At 37.9% G+C, this 16,490-nt stretch overlaps 1 protein-coding gene across 3 annotated transcripts in view; it reads left to right on the top strand.

Annotated features, from left to right (window-relative positions):
* GABRA3 (gamma-aminobutyric acid type A receptor subunit alpha3) overlaps positions 1–16,490 on the top strand; it is a 281,030-nt gene that overhangs the window by 241,612 nt on the left and 22,928 nt on the right. For all 3 annotated transcript variants that reach the window (XM_053580853.1, XM_053580854.1, XM_053580852.1), the window contains exon 8: positions 11,257–11,409. In XM_053580853.1, coding sequence (XP_053436828.1) covers positions 11,257–11,409 — 153 coding nt within the window. The remainder of the gene's footprint in view (positions 1–11,256; positions 11,410–16,490) is intronic.

Genomic DNA, 16,490 nt, shown 5'->3' with positions numbered 1-16,490 from the left:
TTCCACGTCCATCCAGGTTAATGCGAAGGATGTAAAGTCTCCATTTTTTTAAATAGCTGAATAGTATTCCATGGTATACATATACCACAGCTTGTTAATCCATTCCTGGGTTGGTGGGCATTTAGGCTATTTCCACATTTTGGTGAATGTAAATTGAGCTGCAATAAACAGTCTAGTACAAGTGTCCTTATGATAAAAGGATTTCTTTCCTTCTGGGTAGATGCCCAGTAATGGGATTGCAGGATCAAACCATATTGAGATAACAGGGAGAGGAAGGGAAGTTAATTGTGCTTTTTTTAAATTTCAGATTGATATGAGGGTTCAAATAATTAGGTTACATTGTTTGCATCTGTTACGCAAAGTTCGGGTTGTAGTTGAGCCCTATACCAGGGGGGTGTGCTATATACCCTTACATTGTGCACATTAGGCGAGAGCACACCAATATCCCTTCCTCCTCTCCTTCCCCATCCCTCCTCTCCCCCACTTGAATTTAATAGTGTTTTTCTGTCTTTTGAGCATGTAGTTGTTTATCTATTGATTTCATATTAGTATTGAGTTCATTGGATATTTGCTTTTCCATTCTTGTGATACTTTACTAAGGAGAATGTGTTTCAACTCCATCCAGGTAAATACAAAAGATATAAAGTCTCCATCTTGCGTATAGCTGAATAATATTCCACAGTATACATATGCCACAGTTTGGTAATTCATTCCTGGGTTGATGGGCACTTGGTTTTTCTTCTGACCTTTTGGTTGGTAAGTCCTGTTTATGCAGATAGAGGGAACACCCCCTCACCTTCAATTTTTTTTTTTTTCTTGAATGGCCTTTAATTCAAAATGCCTACATACAGTAACTAAGAAAATGCCATGAAGGCTACGTTGAACAGTTTGATGAGAATATTTTAGATTGTATATGAAACCAGCACATTGTACTCCTTGATTGCACTAATGTACACAGCTATTATTTAACAATAAAAATAAATAAATTAGAAAAATAAAAAAAAACAAAAAACAAAAAAGAAAAACAAACAAACAAACAAAAAACCAAAATATTATAGCAAGGAGTCATATTTTGAGGTGAAACTTTCTGAGCTCTTTCAGTCCCTAAGTGTTGGAACAGAGGAGCTAGCTAGCATCCTACTTCTAAGGGGGCTGCTACCACCACCGCTGCAGCTGCCCTGCTGCTACTGCTGTGATCTCTCTTTTTGATCAGGTGGTAAGAGTATCCACTACACTCTGCTCCCTTCCCCACTGCTTTGTGGAAGGCCAGGGGGAAGAGATTGAAATTGAGGCTACAGCTTCAGGCAGCACAAAACAGCAGGGTGCAGCAGGGCAGCTTAGCTTAGCTCGCCCTACAGGTAAAGGGCCTGTCTCCTCCCCTGCTGGGATTTCTACCCGTAGGGAAAGAGTTCTCTGCATCTGTCCTCTCTCCTCACCTCCCTGTCCCTCCTGGGCACTGCTGCCTGGCATTTGAGATCTCTTGAGATCAATCATTGGTTACCCCAGCAGCCAGTTCCCTTTTCATTTGGTTTAGAACAGTGTTTGTTTCATCTTTATTGACAATACATGTTCATGATGGGGAAATTAGAAATATGCAAAGGGCCAAATACTGGAAAGTAAAATACTCTTTGATTCCACCATCTAGAACAGTCTTCTTAGAATATTTTGGTACATTAACTGATTATTGTACATTCTGGTATTCAAGAAGGTCCCGTTTGCATATTTTATATAAATAGTTTTTGTATAAATGGAGCCATTTATAGACAGAACACTATTGATGCCATTTTATAAGCTGTTTCTTATTTAATTTTATATTCTAAACACATTTTCATATCACTAAATGTACTGGACCCAAATAAAATGAACACAGAATTTACTAACAATATTTTACCAATTAGAGTGCACACACATTCATTGTTACCTGTTTTGGTTACTTTAAATTAACAAAAATTAAAAGTAAAGAGCCTTCCCATAAAGCCAGAACATTCTTGATATTGATATAATTTGTGACGTTACTGGGAAGTGCAGCATCTCATCATGAAACTTAGTGAAATAATATCTTTATTTGTAATGTGCTCATGTATATGAATCACAACCTGTTTAACCAGTTATCTGCTATTATGTTCTGTGCTTTAATGCTATAAACAAAACTGGGTAGATCCTCCTTTTTCATATAATATTTTTATCCTGTGTAATTATCTGCTTAGGATACAGACAGAATATTAAGATTGCTATTTCAGAAAGTAGACAGCTAAAAATTGTTAATACATATTGACAAACCACTATTCTGAAAGGTTAAACAATTCACACTCCCATTATCAGTGTATGAGCATGCAGGTTTTCCCTCACCCTTGGCAACACAGCTATTATGGGTTGAACTGTGTCCTCTGAAAAGTTGTTGAAGTCCTAACCCCCAGCGCCTCAGAATGTGACCTTACTTGACAATAGCATAGTTGTAAATGTCATTGTTTAAGATTAAGTCATAATTGTAATAGGGAGGGCCCTAATCCAATGTAACAATATAATTGATATCCTTATTAAAGGGGGAGATTTGGTCTCTCTCTCTCTCTCTCTCACACACACACATGCACACGCGCACACATTGAGAACAACATGTGAACATGAAGGCAGAGATTGGGGTGATGGATGCTTCTAAGTGAAATAAAGCCAAAGATGATCGGCAAAGAACTTGAAGCTAGGAAGAGGCAAAGAAGGATTTCCCTGCATGTTTCTGAGGGGGCATGGCCCTGCTGATATTGCAGTTTAAGACTCCTAGCCCCTCTACCTAACAAACACAATCAGTGTAACCTAAGTCTTTGCACCATCAGTGAATCCAAACAATGTAAAGAAAAAGACTCCTAGCCTCTGAAACTGTGAGACGATACATTTGTTTTGTTTCCATTCATCCAGTCTGTGGTGCTTTGTTATGGCAGCCCTTGCAAACTAATTCAAGAGGATGGTGTTGTTTTTGTTTTCTTACTGTTGATCAAAGTGATATATAGACATGGTGGTGAATTAACAATGATCCATTTTTTAGCATGTAGTATGTTCTACCCATTGCCCTGAGGCCATGTATTAACTCATTTACACTTCGAACAACACTCTGAGGTGAGCAGTGTTATCCCAGGTTGGTAGATAAGGAAATTGAGGTTCAGACAGATTAATTTTCCCATGGTCACGCAGTTGATAAGTGGTGGATTGGCATTTGGAAACAAGGGTGGCAACCTGGCTCCAGAGTCTACACACATAATCACAACATGAACTTCTCCTTTTTTACTTTTCCTTTGGAGCGAGAAAGGAAGGGAAGGAAGGAAGGAAAGAAGTAGGGAAAAAAAGAAAGAAAAAGAAAGACGGAGACTTTACCTCTTTCATGTTTACATGGATGGAGCTGGAACATATTCTTCTTAGTAAAGTATCTCAAGAATGGAAGAAAAAGTATCCAATGTACTCAGCCCTACTATGAAACTAATTTATGGCTTTCACATGAAAGCTATAACCCAGTTATAACCCAAAAATATGGGGAAGGGGGAAAGGGAGGGGAGGGAGAGGGGGAGGTGGGCCGAGGGAGGGTGATTGGTGGGATTACACCTGCGGTGCATCTTACAAGGGTACATGTGAAACTTAGTAAATATAGAATAAATGTCTTAACACAATAACTAAGAAAATGCCAGGAAGGCTATGTTAACCAGTGTGATGAAAATGTGTCAAACAGTCTATAAAACCAGTGTATGGTGCCCCATGATCACATTAATGTACACAGCTGTGATTTAATAAAAAAAAAAATAAATAAATAAATAAAAATCACAGAGAGGGTTATACTGAAAAGTAGCCTTTCCCATTTTAACCACTTATGTTTTACTCCTCATGGGTCCTTCCCATTCTATATATGAGCTTATATCACTATTTCTTCATTTTTACCTGAGGAATAAAAATAAAATCCTAAGTCCCCCACCTACTAAACAGACCTCTAAACGCAGCAGTTCTCAACCCACAGGAACTGGATTAAAGGGCCGTGGCATTAGGAAGATTGAGAACCACTGCTCTAGAGAAATCTTAAAATTGAGTTCCTGGTCATGAGGGGGAGGTCAGACATGCCTTGTTAACCATGGAGTGGTTCTAACCAGACTATAGAGTATGTGTATACACAGTAAGGGCTTCTTATGTTCTGTGTTTCACCTATCGACACAAGAGGGTGACTATTTTTGTGCATGAGACCTATGAAGGGGCATAAAGCTCAATTGCCAGGGCATGTTTTTCCTTTCATGGATAGTCATGACTCCTCTTATTGCTTGTTAAATTAGTATATTAGGTCACCCTGCTCAGCATAAACTCCTGCTCCCATTGTCCCTCCCTGGAAGTACATGCTCTCAGCTTCACCCGAGGCTATAGCTTCTTAGACTTCCAGTATACACCTTGCAGGCTGAAACTCTTTTTGAGAAATAAAGCTCTCCTTTCCAAATGTATCAACCTCATTATCTATTCAGTGGATATACATTTAGAGACAAAATATAGATTCCCTACTCTGAAGCATATGAGTACTTAGCTTACTTGGATTATCCCTTACCTGCTTTTCCCTCCACCTGCTCTTTCCAAGTCGTGAAGAGCTGGATAGAACAGTTACTTGTACTTCTCATTCTATCAACCCTTCTATTGTCATAACCTCATTTTTTCCACTTCTGCCAGCTAAAATCTGCTTTCATTGTCAAAACGGATTAAAACATGCATTTCTTTCTTGTGGTAGGCAGAATAATGGCCCTCCAATGATGTCTACGTTTTACTCCCCCAGACCTGTGAGTACATGTATGTTAGCTTACATGGCAAGGGGGAAGTAACGTTCCTGATCAGCTGATTTGAAAGTAAAGAGATTGCCTTGGATCATCCAAATGGGCCCAATGTAACCATGAACATCATTATAAAGGATGTTCTGTGTTTCTGTTGGTTTTAAAGATGAAAAAGGAGGCCACAAGCCAAGAAATGCAGGCAGCCTCCAGAACCTGGAAAAGGCAAGAAAATGTGTTCTTCTCTAAAGCTACCAGAAAAGAATGCAGCCCCACCCACACACTGATTTTAGCACAGTGAAATCCATGTTAGACTTCTGACCTCCAGAAGTAAAAGCATATAAATTTGTTATGTATTAAGCCACTGAGTTTATGGTAATTTGTTGAAGTATCAATGATAGGAAAGTAATACAATTTTATGCCTATGATTAAGTTTTTAGTACTTTCCATATAGATTGATTTTAAAAGTTGAAAACCAGCAAGGGACACTAACTTGTATTATTATGATGGTGTAAATATTGTCCTTTGTTGGGATCATATTTCTTTCCTAGGGATCTACCACCCACTTAAATTACCTTAGTTTTTTATGGAGAGACCCGTCAATGTCTTTTAGAAAAGGGAACTCTGGTTGTGTTTCCTAAGGCTGGGATGGTAAATAACTTGCTACAGTCATTGTGCCTATAGAGTTAAGGCTAGCAGCTGCTCTCTGCACAGATCTTCAGTTACCATCCGTATTTTCTGTCCACCTTCTTGAACACATCCTCCCCAATTATCCCTACTGCCTCCAGGTCTGGGTCTTCTTTGGGTGCAGCTGGGAGGGAACCTCCCTCGTCAATTGAGCCCCATTTCCCTCCCATCCCAGTTGAGGCCTGTTCACTATCTGGCTCCCTCTACTGGTGGGGGGGGGTTAAAATTCCACAATTTTGTTGAGTTCTTTCATTCACTGATGCCTCTGTAGTTGTCTCCTTACTTCTAGGTTTATTTGATTTTAGTGTTTTTGCTGGCACATAATGGACTCTTAAGAGAAAGGAAGTAAATGTGTGTGTTTAGTCAGTTATCGTGAACTAGAAGTCCTGACATTTTACCTATATATTTTAAGAACATCATTGTTTCTATTTAAAATAATTTATTTCTGGATCAGTGCCCGTAGCACAGTGCTTACGGCGCCGGCCACATGCACCAAGGCTGGCGGGTTCAAACCCAGCCTGGGCCAGCTAAACAACAATGACAATTACAACCAAAAAATAGCTGGGCATTGTGGCGGGTGCCTATAGTCCCAGCTACTTGGGAGGCTGAGGCAAAAGAATTGCTTAAGCCCAAGAGTTTGAGGTTGCTGTGAGCTGTGACACCTCAGCACTCTACCAAGGGTGACATAGTGACTCTGTCTCAAAAAAAAAAATGATTTCTCTAATGTATCTGGAATTTGTTGTGGTTTACACTATTGTATCCTATTGTACCAATAACAATTAATGAATAATTTAGTCTTTCCTTATTGATTTGAAATGCTGCTTTTATCATATACTAAATTCACTTGTGTACACACACACACTCATGTACACTTAAGTCTGTGTCTGGATTTATTATTTTCTTTCATTGTTCTTTATTCTTTATCTATAATACATTATCTTAATTATCATAGATAAATGTGTTCAACTACTTTTGAAATTAGCATATATCAAACATAATATATAGACATACACATAATATTTCTGGGAAGATACAACAGATGCTATTACCTCTAGTTACCTAAAGGGAGAAGAAATGAGATGGGTGAATTAGGGACACATGTGGGGGAGAGATATTTTGCCACATACCTTTTTATACCTATTAATTTAGGTACTATGTGAACATTATTGCCTCACACATATGTATATTGCTTTTATTGTGACTGTGCTCCTCCACACAGGCTCCAGTATATGCATGGGAAGCTGGGCCAGATAAAGGCCTCACAATCCATGGATGTTGTATTGGTATGACAGGATCTCTCTCCAAATGCTGTTGGGCCTCAGTATGAAGTTGCTCCAAGCAGAGGCCTTCCACTCTTTGCTCCATATTCAAACATGTAATAAATGAATGAAAGTCCTCAACATCTGTGAGAAGTTGTTGAACTGTGGGTAAGAGGAAACTTCCTCTTTCCCCTGAAAGTGCACTGAAAGATCAACTCACAATTAAGGCAGATAAATAAGATGAAGAGATTTATTTGCCATATTCATAGGGAGCATCACTGAGTGATTACTCAATATCCTAGTGGGAGCCAGATATTTTATACCCCCCTTTAAGAGGGGAGAGAGAAGTGAGGAATATAGGTAATTCTGTTGCTAGGGAAGATGAATAGATACTTGGGAGAATGAATAGATAGAGAGAAATAGATTGACTTATAAATTGACCTGAGAGGTATGATGTTCAAAATGATTGGGGCAAGGTCTGGTTAACATTCTTGATTTTCTTTTCTGCAATATAGTGAAATAGTAGGGAGGGGAAGAGAAGTTGATTGTTCTTTTGATGGGTCTAGTCTGGTTATGCAGATAGAAGCAAAGCCCCTTCTAAGGGCCTGTTGATCTCCAAGGGCCTATAATTTCAAATACTGTTTATTTGAAGGAGTCATATCGAGGGGTAAAATTTCCTGAGCTCCTTCATTCCATTCCTTTTTTTCTCTCAGTCAACAAATTATTACATGAATTTCCTGAAAGGATAGTTAGGATGCATAATCTCACTTTTCCATCTTTCCTAGAAATGTAATCGTTGGTTAGGATAGCAATTCTTATCATTGTATATATTATCTCTGTAGATGCACGGTGTATGTACAGAGAGACAATGTAGAAAACAGGAGCATGAAAGAGACACAAAGAGAAACCAGGGAGATGGACATAGAAAGAAGAAAGGAGGCAAGATGAAGAATAAGAAACAGATATAGGGAAATGGAAAATTACCAAAGATGGGTTTGAGAAAATGTATTCACTTACTTTGTATAAGGAGTTAATTTGCCAAGCTATTTAAAAAATCCTCTTGTGTGTTTCACAGTCTTAGAAACTAGCTAAGTTGTGAATGTGTTTTACGTTGTATCCTCAAATATTTCACACTTAACACAGATGGAGCTTAAAAGGCTGGAATGCCAAGGAAGGGGAAAATTCCCAAACCATTTAAAGGGTCATCCTTCAAAATAAATGCAGACAGAGGCAAGAATAGAGGCAAGGAGGGAGGGAATGTAACAGTCCAGTTTAGGAAAATATATTCAGTTATATAAAGTATCAATTAGCTAAGTTGTTCCGTATTTCTGATCCATAGACAAGTAATTTGTGAATACATATGCATTATATGTTTTATATTGTACCCTTGAATATTTCACACACAACACAGATGGTACTTAATGAGCTTAATAAGCTGGGGCACAAGGGTGGAAATAAGATGGGGAAGTTGGGAAAATCTTCCAATCTGATTAAAGCTTCACTTCTCACTTTGGCAGAGAAAAAAGACGTAGAGAAATACAAAATATCAGAGTAGTGTTTAAGAAAACGTATTCAGTTAATTGACACAATGAGTTAATTTGCTAATCTTGGTAAAAGTCTGCTTGTAATTTTACCCATAGAAATGATGAATACCTGTGAATATGCACAAGTGGCTTTCTATTGTCCCTTTGACTATTTTACACTGAAGCCAGATACATCTGCAAATACAAGGACAGAAACAGGGTAAATCTTCCCAACACAGTACAAGACTTTAGTTTTCACTAAGGAGAATTCTCTTTGCATCTTTGAAAGAGAGACCACAAGACAGAAAAAGAAGGAAAGAAGGGTATAAAAGGAGAGTAGTGAAGAAAATCAACCTGTTCAACATGTTTTTTTTTTTTTCGCATTGCTATTTCTTTCTTTTTTTTTTATTAAATCATAACTGTATACAATGATATGATTATGGGGCATCATACACTGACTTCATAAATCATTTGACACATTTTTATCACAGTGGTTAGCATAGCCGTTCCGGCGTTATCTCAGTTACTGTGCCAAAACATTTACATTCTACATTTACCAAGTTTCGCAAATACCCCTGTAATATGCACCACAGGTATGATCCCACCGATTCCCCTCCTGCTGGGCATATACCCAGAAGACCAAAAATCACAACATAACAAAGATATTTGTACCAGAATGTTTATTGCAGCCCAATTCATAATAGCTAAGTCATGGAAAAAGCCCAAGTGCCCATCGATCCACGAATGGATTAATAAATTGTGGTATATGTATACCATGGAATACTATGCAGCCTTAAAGAAAGATGGAGACTTTACCTCTTTCATGTTTACATGGATGGAGCTGGAACATATTCTTCTTAGTAAAGTATCCCAAGAATGTTCAACATGTTTGAATCAGTTATTCAAACAAATGCTTAATTTCCTCAGCTTTTGAAAAGCCCACTGACTTTGCCTTTCAGATCCAGAGTATAACTTGTTTATAAATAACATTTATTTCATGTTTTATATATTAAATATTTTCCGTGATCAGAAATAAGAATAATAGGTAGAGGTTCGAGAGTATGGGACTAAGAAGGGAAGGGGGTAATTGCCCAAGCTAATCAAAGTCTATCTCTCATGAAAAAATAAGTTCTCAAGACCTTCTCAGTGGCTAGAGAGTGAAGGGAAGGAGAAGGAGAGAGATGAATAGACATGGACATACACAGGAGAGAAAGAGAAAAAAAGAAAAGATGGAAAAAGAAGCAGAAAGAAAGAAAAAAAAAGGTAGAAATTCCAAAGTTGTAACAAGGAAAAACATTTCGTTGATTTGTGTAGATCCTTTGCTAAATTAAAAATAAGCCGGTCGGTGCCTGTGGCTCAAAGGAGTAGGGCACCGGCCCCATATGACGGAGGTGGCGGGTTCAAACCCAGCCCCGGCCAAAAACTGCAATAAATAAATAAATAAATGCCTATTTGTATTTTTCATGTTCACATAAACAAGCTGGGATGTGAATACACACACAATATGGATTGTATACTGAGCTATGGATGACCAGATGGTGCTTCCTAGGCTTAGATACAAGACAGTGGGTAGGGCAGGAAAGTGGGAAATTGCCTCATTTGGGAATCCTGCCAAAAACAAATGTAGGCAGAGGAAGAGGGGTGAAAAATAAGAAGCTCTGACAGGAGAAGTATTAGAGTGGTCAGACTACAAGGGTCCTAATATTCTTCGAAAGATGGTAAACCATTGAAGGATCTTGAACATAAGAGAGACAGGATCTAACTTACATTTTAATGAGGTCATTTTAGCTGCTGTACTATGACTACATTAAAGAGGGGCATAGGCAGGAGCAAGAAGACCAGTTCAAAAGCTGTTAGAGTACTCTAGGTGAGAGATGATAGTGGCTTAGACCAGGCCAGTAGCAATGGACATGGCGAGAAGTGGTCAAATTGCAGATATATTTATTTTGAAGGAAGAAGAGAAGGAGTCTGCTGATTGATTTTGTGTATATGCATATGCGTGTTTGTGTCGTGCACAAGTTTAAGAGACAGAGGAAGAGGAGGGGGGAAGAGAGAGAGAGAGAGAGAACAAGCAACAGGGAGCTACCATTTACTGATTTGTTGAGACGAGAAAGTCTGTTGGAGGAGCCTATTTAGAGGAGATACGGGATGGGGAGAGTGAAATTCAAGGTTTGGACATGTTAGATCAGGATGCCTATTAGATCTCCAAGTAGAGTAAGGAACTCTAGAGCTTCTGTAACAAGACATCACAAACCGGGCAACTTAAAACCACAGAAATTGATTGTCTCACAGTTCTGGAGGCTACAAGTACTGACCTCACAGACCTGTTAGGAGGATATAAAATTAATACTTTAAGAACACTCAAAACATTGTTTGACACCTAGTAAGAGTGCAGTAAGTGTTCACTTTAATTTTGGTTGTAGGATAATATAGGTCAGCCCACATTCTGCTACTTAAACATTTGGTTATAACCAAGTAAGTCCATTAGAACATTATGGTTTAAAAGCATAAACTGTGAAGCCAATCTATCTGGGCTTGAATTTGGGGTCTACTACTTACTAGCTGGGTAACCTGGTACCAGCTGCTCAATGTGCCTTTGCCTCACCGTCAGGATCTATAAAATGAGGATAAGAATGAGACCTACCTCATATGGTCATTGTAAAGATTAAATATTTTAATTATCTTAAAATGAGTGCCTATCACATAGCAAGTGCTGTAGTAAGAAGTGTTATTTCTTGCTATTATTTAACGAGGACATAAATCTACTTAGATGAACTTGTGCTGAAATTGCTCTGAGCAAGCCATATTGGTATACTGTTAGCATTTTTTCTCTACATAAAAAACACACTATTTCATGATTGTTAAAGAGCTCTGGTTATGTGAACTTGGGAGATCCTGGGTACTTATCTTACATACAAGATTGTAGAGCTTTGTGAAATGCAAGGGGGGCCAACTGGATTTAACAATATTTATGTAGCTACATGCTGCCTAATTTTACTCTCTCTCTAGGAGAATATGTCGTCATGACAACCCACTTCCATCTCAAGCGAAAAATTGGCTACTTTGTGATCCAGACTTACTTGCCATGTATCATGACTGTCATTCTGTCACAAGTGTCTTTCTGGCTCAACAGAGAGTCTGTCCCTGCCCGAACGGTCTTTGGTGAGTGTTGTTTTATGGAGAATGGGGGAGAGACTCTTGCAAAGACTTGCCATGGGCTGTCAGATTAAAGGTAAGAAAGGCAAAGAATGCCTGGAAAGAATGAGCACAATGCCTGAACCTAGCGGTGGTAAGTGAATCATCAGATTATGGGGACTTAGGCAACTCAATTCTTAACAAGGAAGTGGGAATAAGAAAAATGTTGAAGTGATGAGATTATGGAAATGCCTCTTTATTTCAGTCTTGTTTGCCCCAAGAACTGGGAAGGGACACAGCCTTCAGTGAAAAAGGGAGAAATTTAGTGCACAGACTGGAGAAAGGAACGGCTGGGAAAGCAAACTGACAACAGAGAAGTGGATTAGGGGCATTTTTAAGACCAATTTTTAAATGTGAGCATCAGACTTTGCTGCTTCTTCTCTAGGCTTTTGAAAGTATGAATTATTTGATATTCAGCAAAGGCTGCACAAAGTTTGGAGAGTCTCTCAATAGCACTTACGATCAAAAGAGTTTCTTCAATATGAATTTAAGGATGTCTAGGAAGAGGTTTAGAGATCATTAGCACCTTTTTCTCACGGAATTATAACATACGAAATATTTTTCTCTGTTTTTCCCACTGCAGTAAATAAATAAAAATTAATTATTTTCAGCTACTGAGGTGCCTCCATGGCAATGGTGGCTGTGTGGCATGTACTTGAGTGTACCTGGTATCCACAGAGAAGACATTCCTATAGATAGTCTGAAACTGTACTGGGTAGTGAAACAAATAGCAAATTATGTTTCAGGAAGAAGCAGCATTGTAGGCCCAGTATAGGAGGAGACAGCAATGGCAAAAGAGAAAGAGTGACCTGTGAAGTAGGAAAAAGTTAAAAAAAAGTCATGAGGGCATGATATCATGAAAGTCAATAGAGGGCAGTATTTCAAGAAGCAGCAAACAATCATCTGGGATGAATTCTGCTGTGCATTTACATAAGATGCAGTTAGAAACCGTCCGTTGGGTATACTGATGTACTTGGTTGTTAGTGATCTTGAAAAGAACACTTCTAGTAAAGTGGAGGGAGAAAAAGCTATGTGATAGTGAGTTAATGATGCCCATTCTTGGTAATACAACAAAATAGACACCCTGAAAAAATCTTCCTCTATAAAATCCTAGCAAAAGCTAGAAAGAAAAATAGAAACCATTCTTTTAAGTTAATATCTAAGCTTCTAACAAATTAAAGGACGTACTCAGGGGACCAAATGGAAGAATGAACTGAGAACTAGGGTGTTGATCACATGAACTGATACAGTTGTGGCAGAAATATAATATAGTGGGATGGATTGCTGATGTTGGTAAACAAGAGTTTGAGTGTTAATGTTATGCAAGGAAGGCATTGAGTCTCAGTGAAGTTATGGGTTGGAGCTAATATTGTGGCAGGCTGAATATTGGCTTCCAAAGATATCCATGTCCTAGTCCCTGGAACCTGTGAATGTGACCTATGTAGCAAAAGTAAAAGTTTGTATATGTGATTAAGTTAAGGATCTTGAGATGTTGAGCTTATCCTAGATTATTTGCATGGGCCCTAAATGCAATCAAAATATGCTTGTAAGAGCGAGGCAGAGGGAGATTTGACTACAGAGGAGTAGTGGAAGGAGGAGGGATTTTAAGGTGCTCTGCTGTTGGCTTTGAAGAAGGAGGAAGAGGCCCATGCTTCAAGGAATCCAAGTAATGTGGCTCTAGAAGTTAGAAAAGGCAATGGATTATCTCTCTAGAGCAGGGGTTCTCAACCTTTGGGTCGTGACCCACAGGAACTGCATTAAAGGGCTGTGGCATTAGGAAGGTTGAGAACCACTGCTCTAGAGCTTCCAGAGGGAGCAAAGCCCTTCTGACACCTGCCCTTAGCCCAGTGAAACGAATTTCAGACTTCTGGCATCCAGAACAGTAAGAATACATTTGTGTTATTTTATGCAACTAACTGTGTGGTTGGTTGTTACATAAGCTGTAGGAAATTAATGCAAGAGCCCTTCCCACATATTTAATACCATTGAAGGGCTATGTCCTTATTGCAAGAGAGTACTAGAAAAATAACCATTTGTGCAGAGAGACAATAAAGAAGCATGTTTATTTTGGCCTGGACAATGTATGAAATATGGGGTTCCTTGAGAATTTATATTTTAATTCAAACTCGACCTCACATTAATTTAGAATTCATATTTACACTAATTACATTGATGTGAGAACCTGTGAGGTGAAATGTTAATTTAAAAAGTAACTGCAGAATTTTGATGTAAGATATAAGAGCCAAGAATAGCCAATATCCTCCTTTAACAAAAAATGGAAAGACTTGCCCCACAAGGTATCAAAAATGATTAAAAAGCTATAGTTACTAAGACAGTGTGTCATTGGCATAAAGAAAAGAAAAATAAATAAATCGATAACCATAGAGAGCCTAAAGGTAGAACCACATATATGGAAACATGATTTATGACAACAATGGCATTGCAGAGAATTAATGTGAGCTTGATCATGGACTTAAATGCAAAAGTTAAAAGTATGGTGCTCTTAGAAGAAACTGCCAGACAATTATCTTTTCATTTCTTGGTAGTCAGAAATTCCTTAGTGTACAAAAAAAAAAAAAAAAATAGAGTTCATCAAAATTAAAAATTTCTGCTCATCAAAGGGTAACATAAATAAAATGAAATGGTAAGCCATGGAATGGAATAAAACACTCCATGGATGTGCAGATATGACAAAGGATTTGGATCCCAAAATATAAAAACCTCCTACAATTTAATAATAAAAAGACAAAGAATCCAAGTTATAAAATGGTCAAAAGGCATGAACAATGAACAGCTATTTCACCACAGAATATATATCATGCCCAAATAATGCCTATAAGCATAGAAAATATCCTTAATATAATTTTTAATCAAGGAAATACAAATTCAAACCTCAAAGAGACATTAATAATTAAAACTTAGAGTGGCTAAAATTAAAAAGATTGACATCGTTAGATACTGGTGAGCTTGGGTGGCAATTGGAACTCTCATACACTGCTTGTGGAAACGTAAAATAATATAACCACTTTGAAAAATAGTTTCTTTCTTTCTTTTTTTTATTTAGGGTACAAAGAATTAGGTTACACTGATTTTGGTTATTAGGTAAAGTCCCTCTTATAATTGTGTCCCACCCCCAAGAGGTGTGCCATACACCATAACCTTCCCACCCCCCTGCAGCCTCCGCTCTCCCCATCCTTTATTCCCCTACCCCGCACCTTGTATTAGCTCATCTTTTGCTTTCATATTAGAATTGAGTACATTGGATTCTTCTTCATTCTTGTGATGCTTTACTAAGAAGAATGTGTTACACTTCCATCCAGGTTAATACAAAATATGTAAAGTCTCCACCTTTTCAATGGCTGAATAGTATTCCATGGTATACATATACCACAGCTTGTTAATCCATTCCTGGGTTGGTGGGCATTATAAATTGAGCTGTGATAAATAGTCTAGTGCAAATGTTCTTATGAAAAAAAGAATTTTTTTCCTTCTGGGTAAATGCCTAGTAATGGGATTGCAGGATCAAATGGGAGGTCTAATTTGAGTTCTTTGAGGATTTTCTCTACTTCCTTCCAAAAAGGTTGTATTAGTTTGCAGTCCCACCAGCAGTTCAAAAGTGTTCCCTTTTCTCCACATCCACGCCAGCATCTGCAGTATCCTGGAAAAAATCCACTGCCTTTAAAGTTATAATGAATAGATTGACAGCTGCCTTCAATAGGAGCAATGAAGACATTTTCAGCCAAAAAAATAATAACACACTAACAATTCATCATCTTTATTACATTTTCACTAGAGGAAATACTAAAGGGTATTCTTCAAGCCAAAGGAAAATTATCTCAGAAGAAAGGGTAATAACCATGTGGACTTCTAAAAACAAGAATAAAAATAATTAAAAACAAATAAGCACTGAATGTACAAAACGAGCACAATGGTTTATTGGGTAAACAATATATTTAGAATAAAATACTAGACCTTAATACAATCCGTATTAGTTTATGTGGGGATATATGAAGATAAAATATCCTAAGGACTTCCATTATCAGGGAAAAATATAAAAGTACCAATTAATATTAATTTTTTTGTAAGTCAGGGGTACATGCTGACTGAAACTCTCATAATCTAGGAATGTTAAATTATACAAGCGCTTTAGAAAACAGTTTGACAGTGTCATATAAAGTTAAACATATACTTACCGTATAATCTTTCATTTCCTTCCCTAGGTATTTACCAAGAGAAATAAAAGCGTATGTCTACACAGACTTGGGTGTAAATTGTTCTAGAATTTTTATACATAGGAGTTGAACACTGGAAACAATCCAAATGTCCATGGTGAATGACTAAAAAAAATCAGGTTATATCAACACAATGGAATACTACTCTGAAATTAGCAGTACTGAACTAAAAACAGATACAACAACATGAATGTACCTAAAAATATGATGCTGAGTTAAGAAAGGCAGACACACATAAGTACATCCTGTATGACATTCATATGAAACTTGGAGGGGGATTCTAATACATAGTGGAAGAAAGCAGATCAGCGGTTACCTGAGATCAAGCAGGGGATGGTATGGACACAAAGCCACCTTTAGGGTGATTGAAGTATTCTGCAGCTAATACCCACGAGAAAAAGGTGGACAGAGGTATTATAGAAGTCTCAAAGGAGCACAGATTACCACAAGACTGTGATCATATGGGCAAAGGAGTACTAGACATTAAGAAAAATTTGGACCCCAGCTCTTGAGCTCTTGATTCTGAATTATCAACCACCCCTTGAGAACTGAAACAGTGTACCCAAGAGAAGTGTTGGATTTCAGTTAAGAATAACAGGGGGATATGCATTCAGTGAAGAGGTTGAGAATATAGGTAAATTTGCAATATATAGAACAGCAGAGCTAAGCAGCTGCAAGGGTCTGGAGAAGGTACGAGAGATAGGTTCAGATTCAACAGTGCACTTTGTAAAACAGGATTAAGCCTGACTGACAATTCATTGTGAGAGAAAATGGGTGTTCATTTTAAATGCTGTGGTCTGAAATGTTTTAAATTTT

Source organism: Nycticebus coucang, chromosome X (genome assembly GCF_027406575.1).
Source record: "Nycticebus coucang isolate mNycCou1 chromosome X, mNycCou1.pri, whole genome shotgun sequence".
Lineage (NCBI taxonomy): Eukaryota > Metazoa > Chordata > Mammalia > Primates > Lorisidae > Nycticebus > Nycticebus coucang.
The sequence above is the reverse complement of the archived record's forward strand: the minus strand, read 5'-3'. Positions and strand labels throughout refer to the sequence as shown.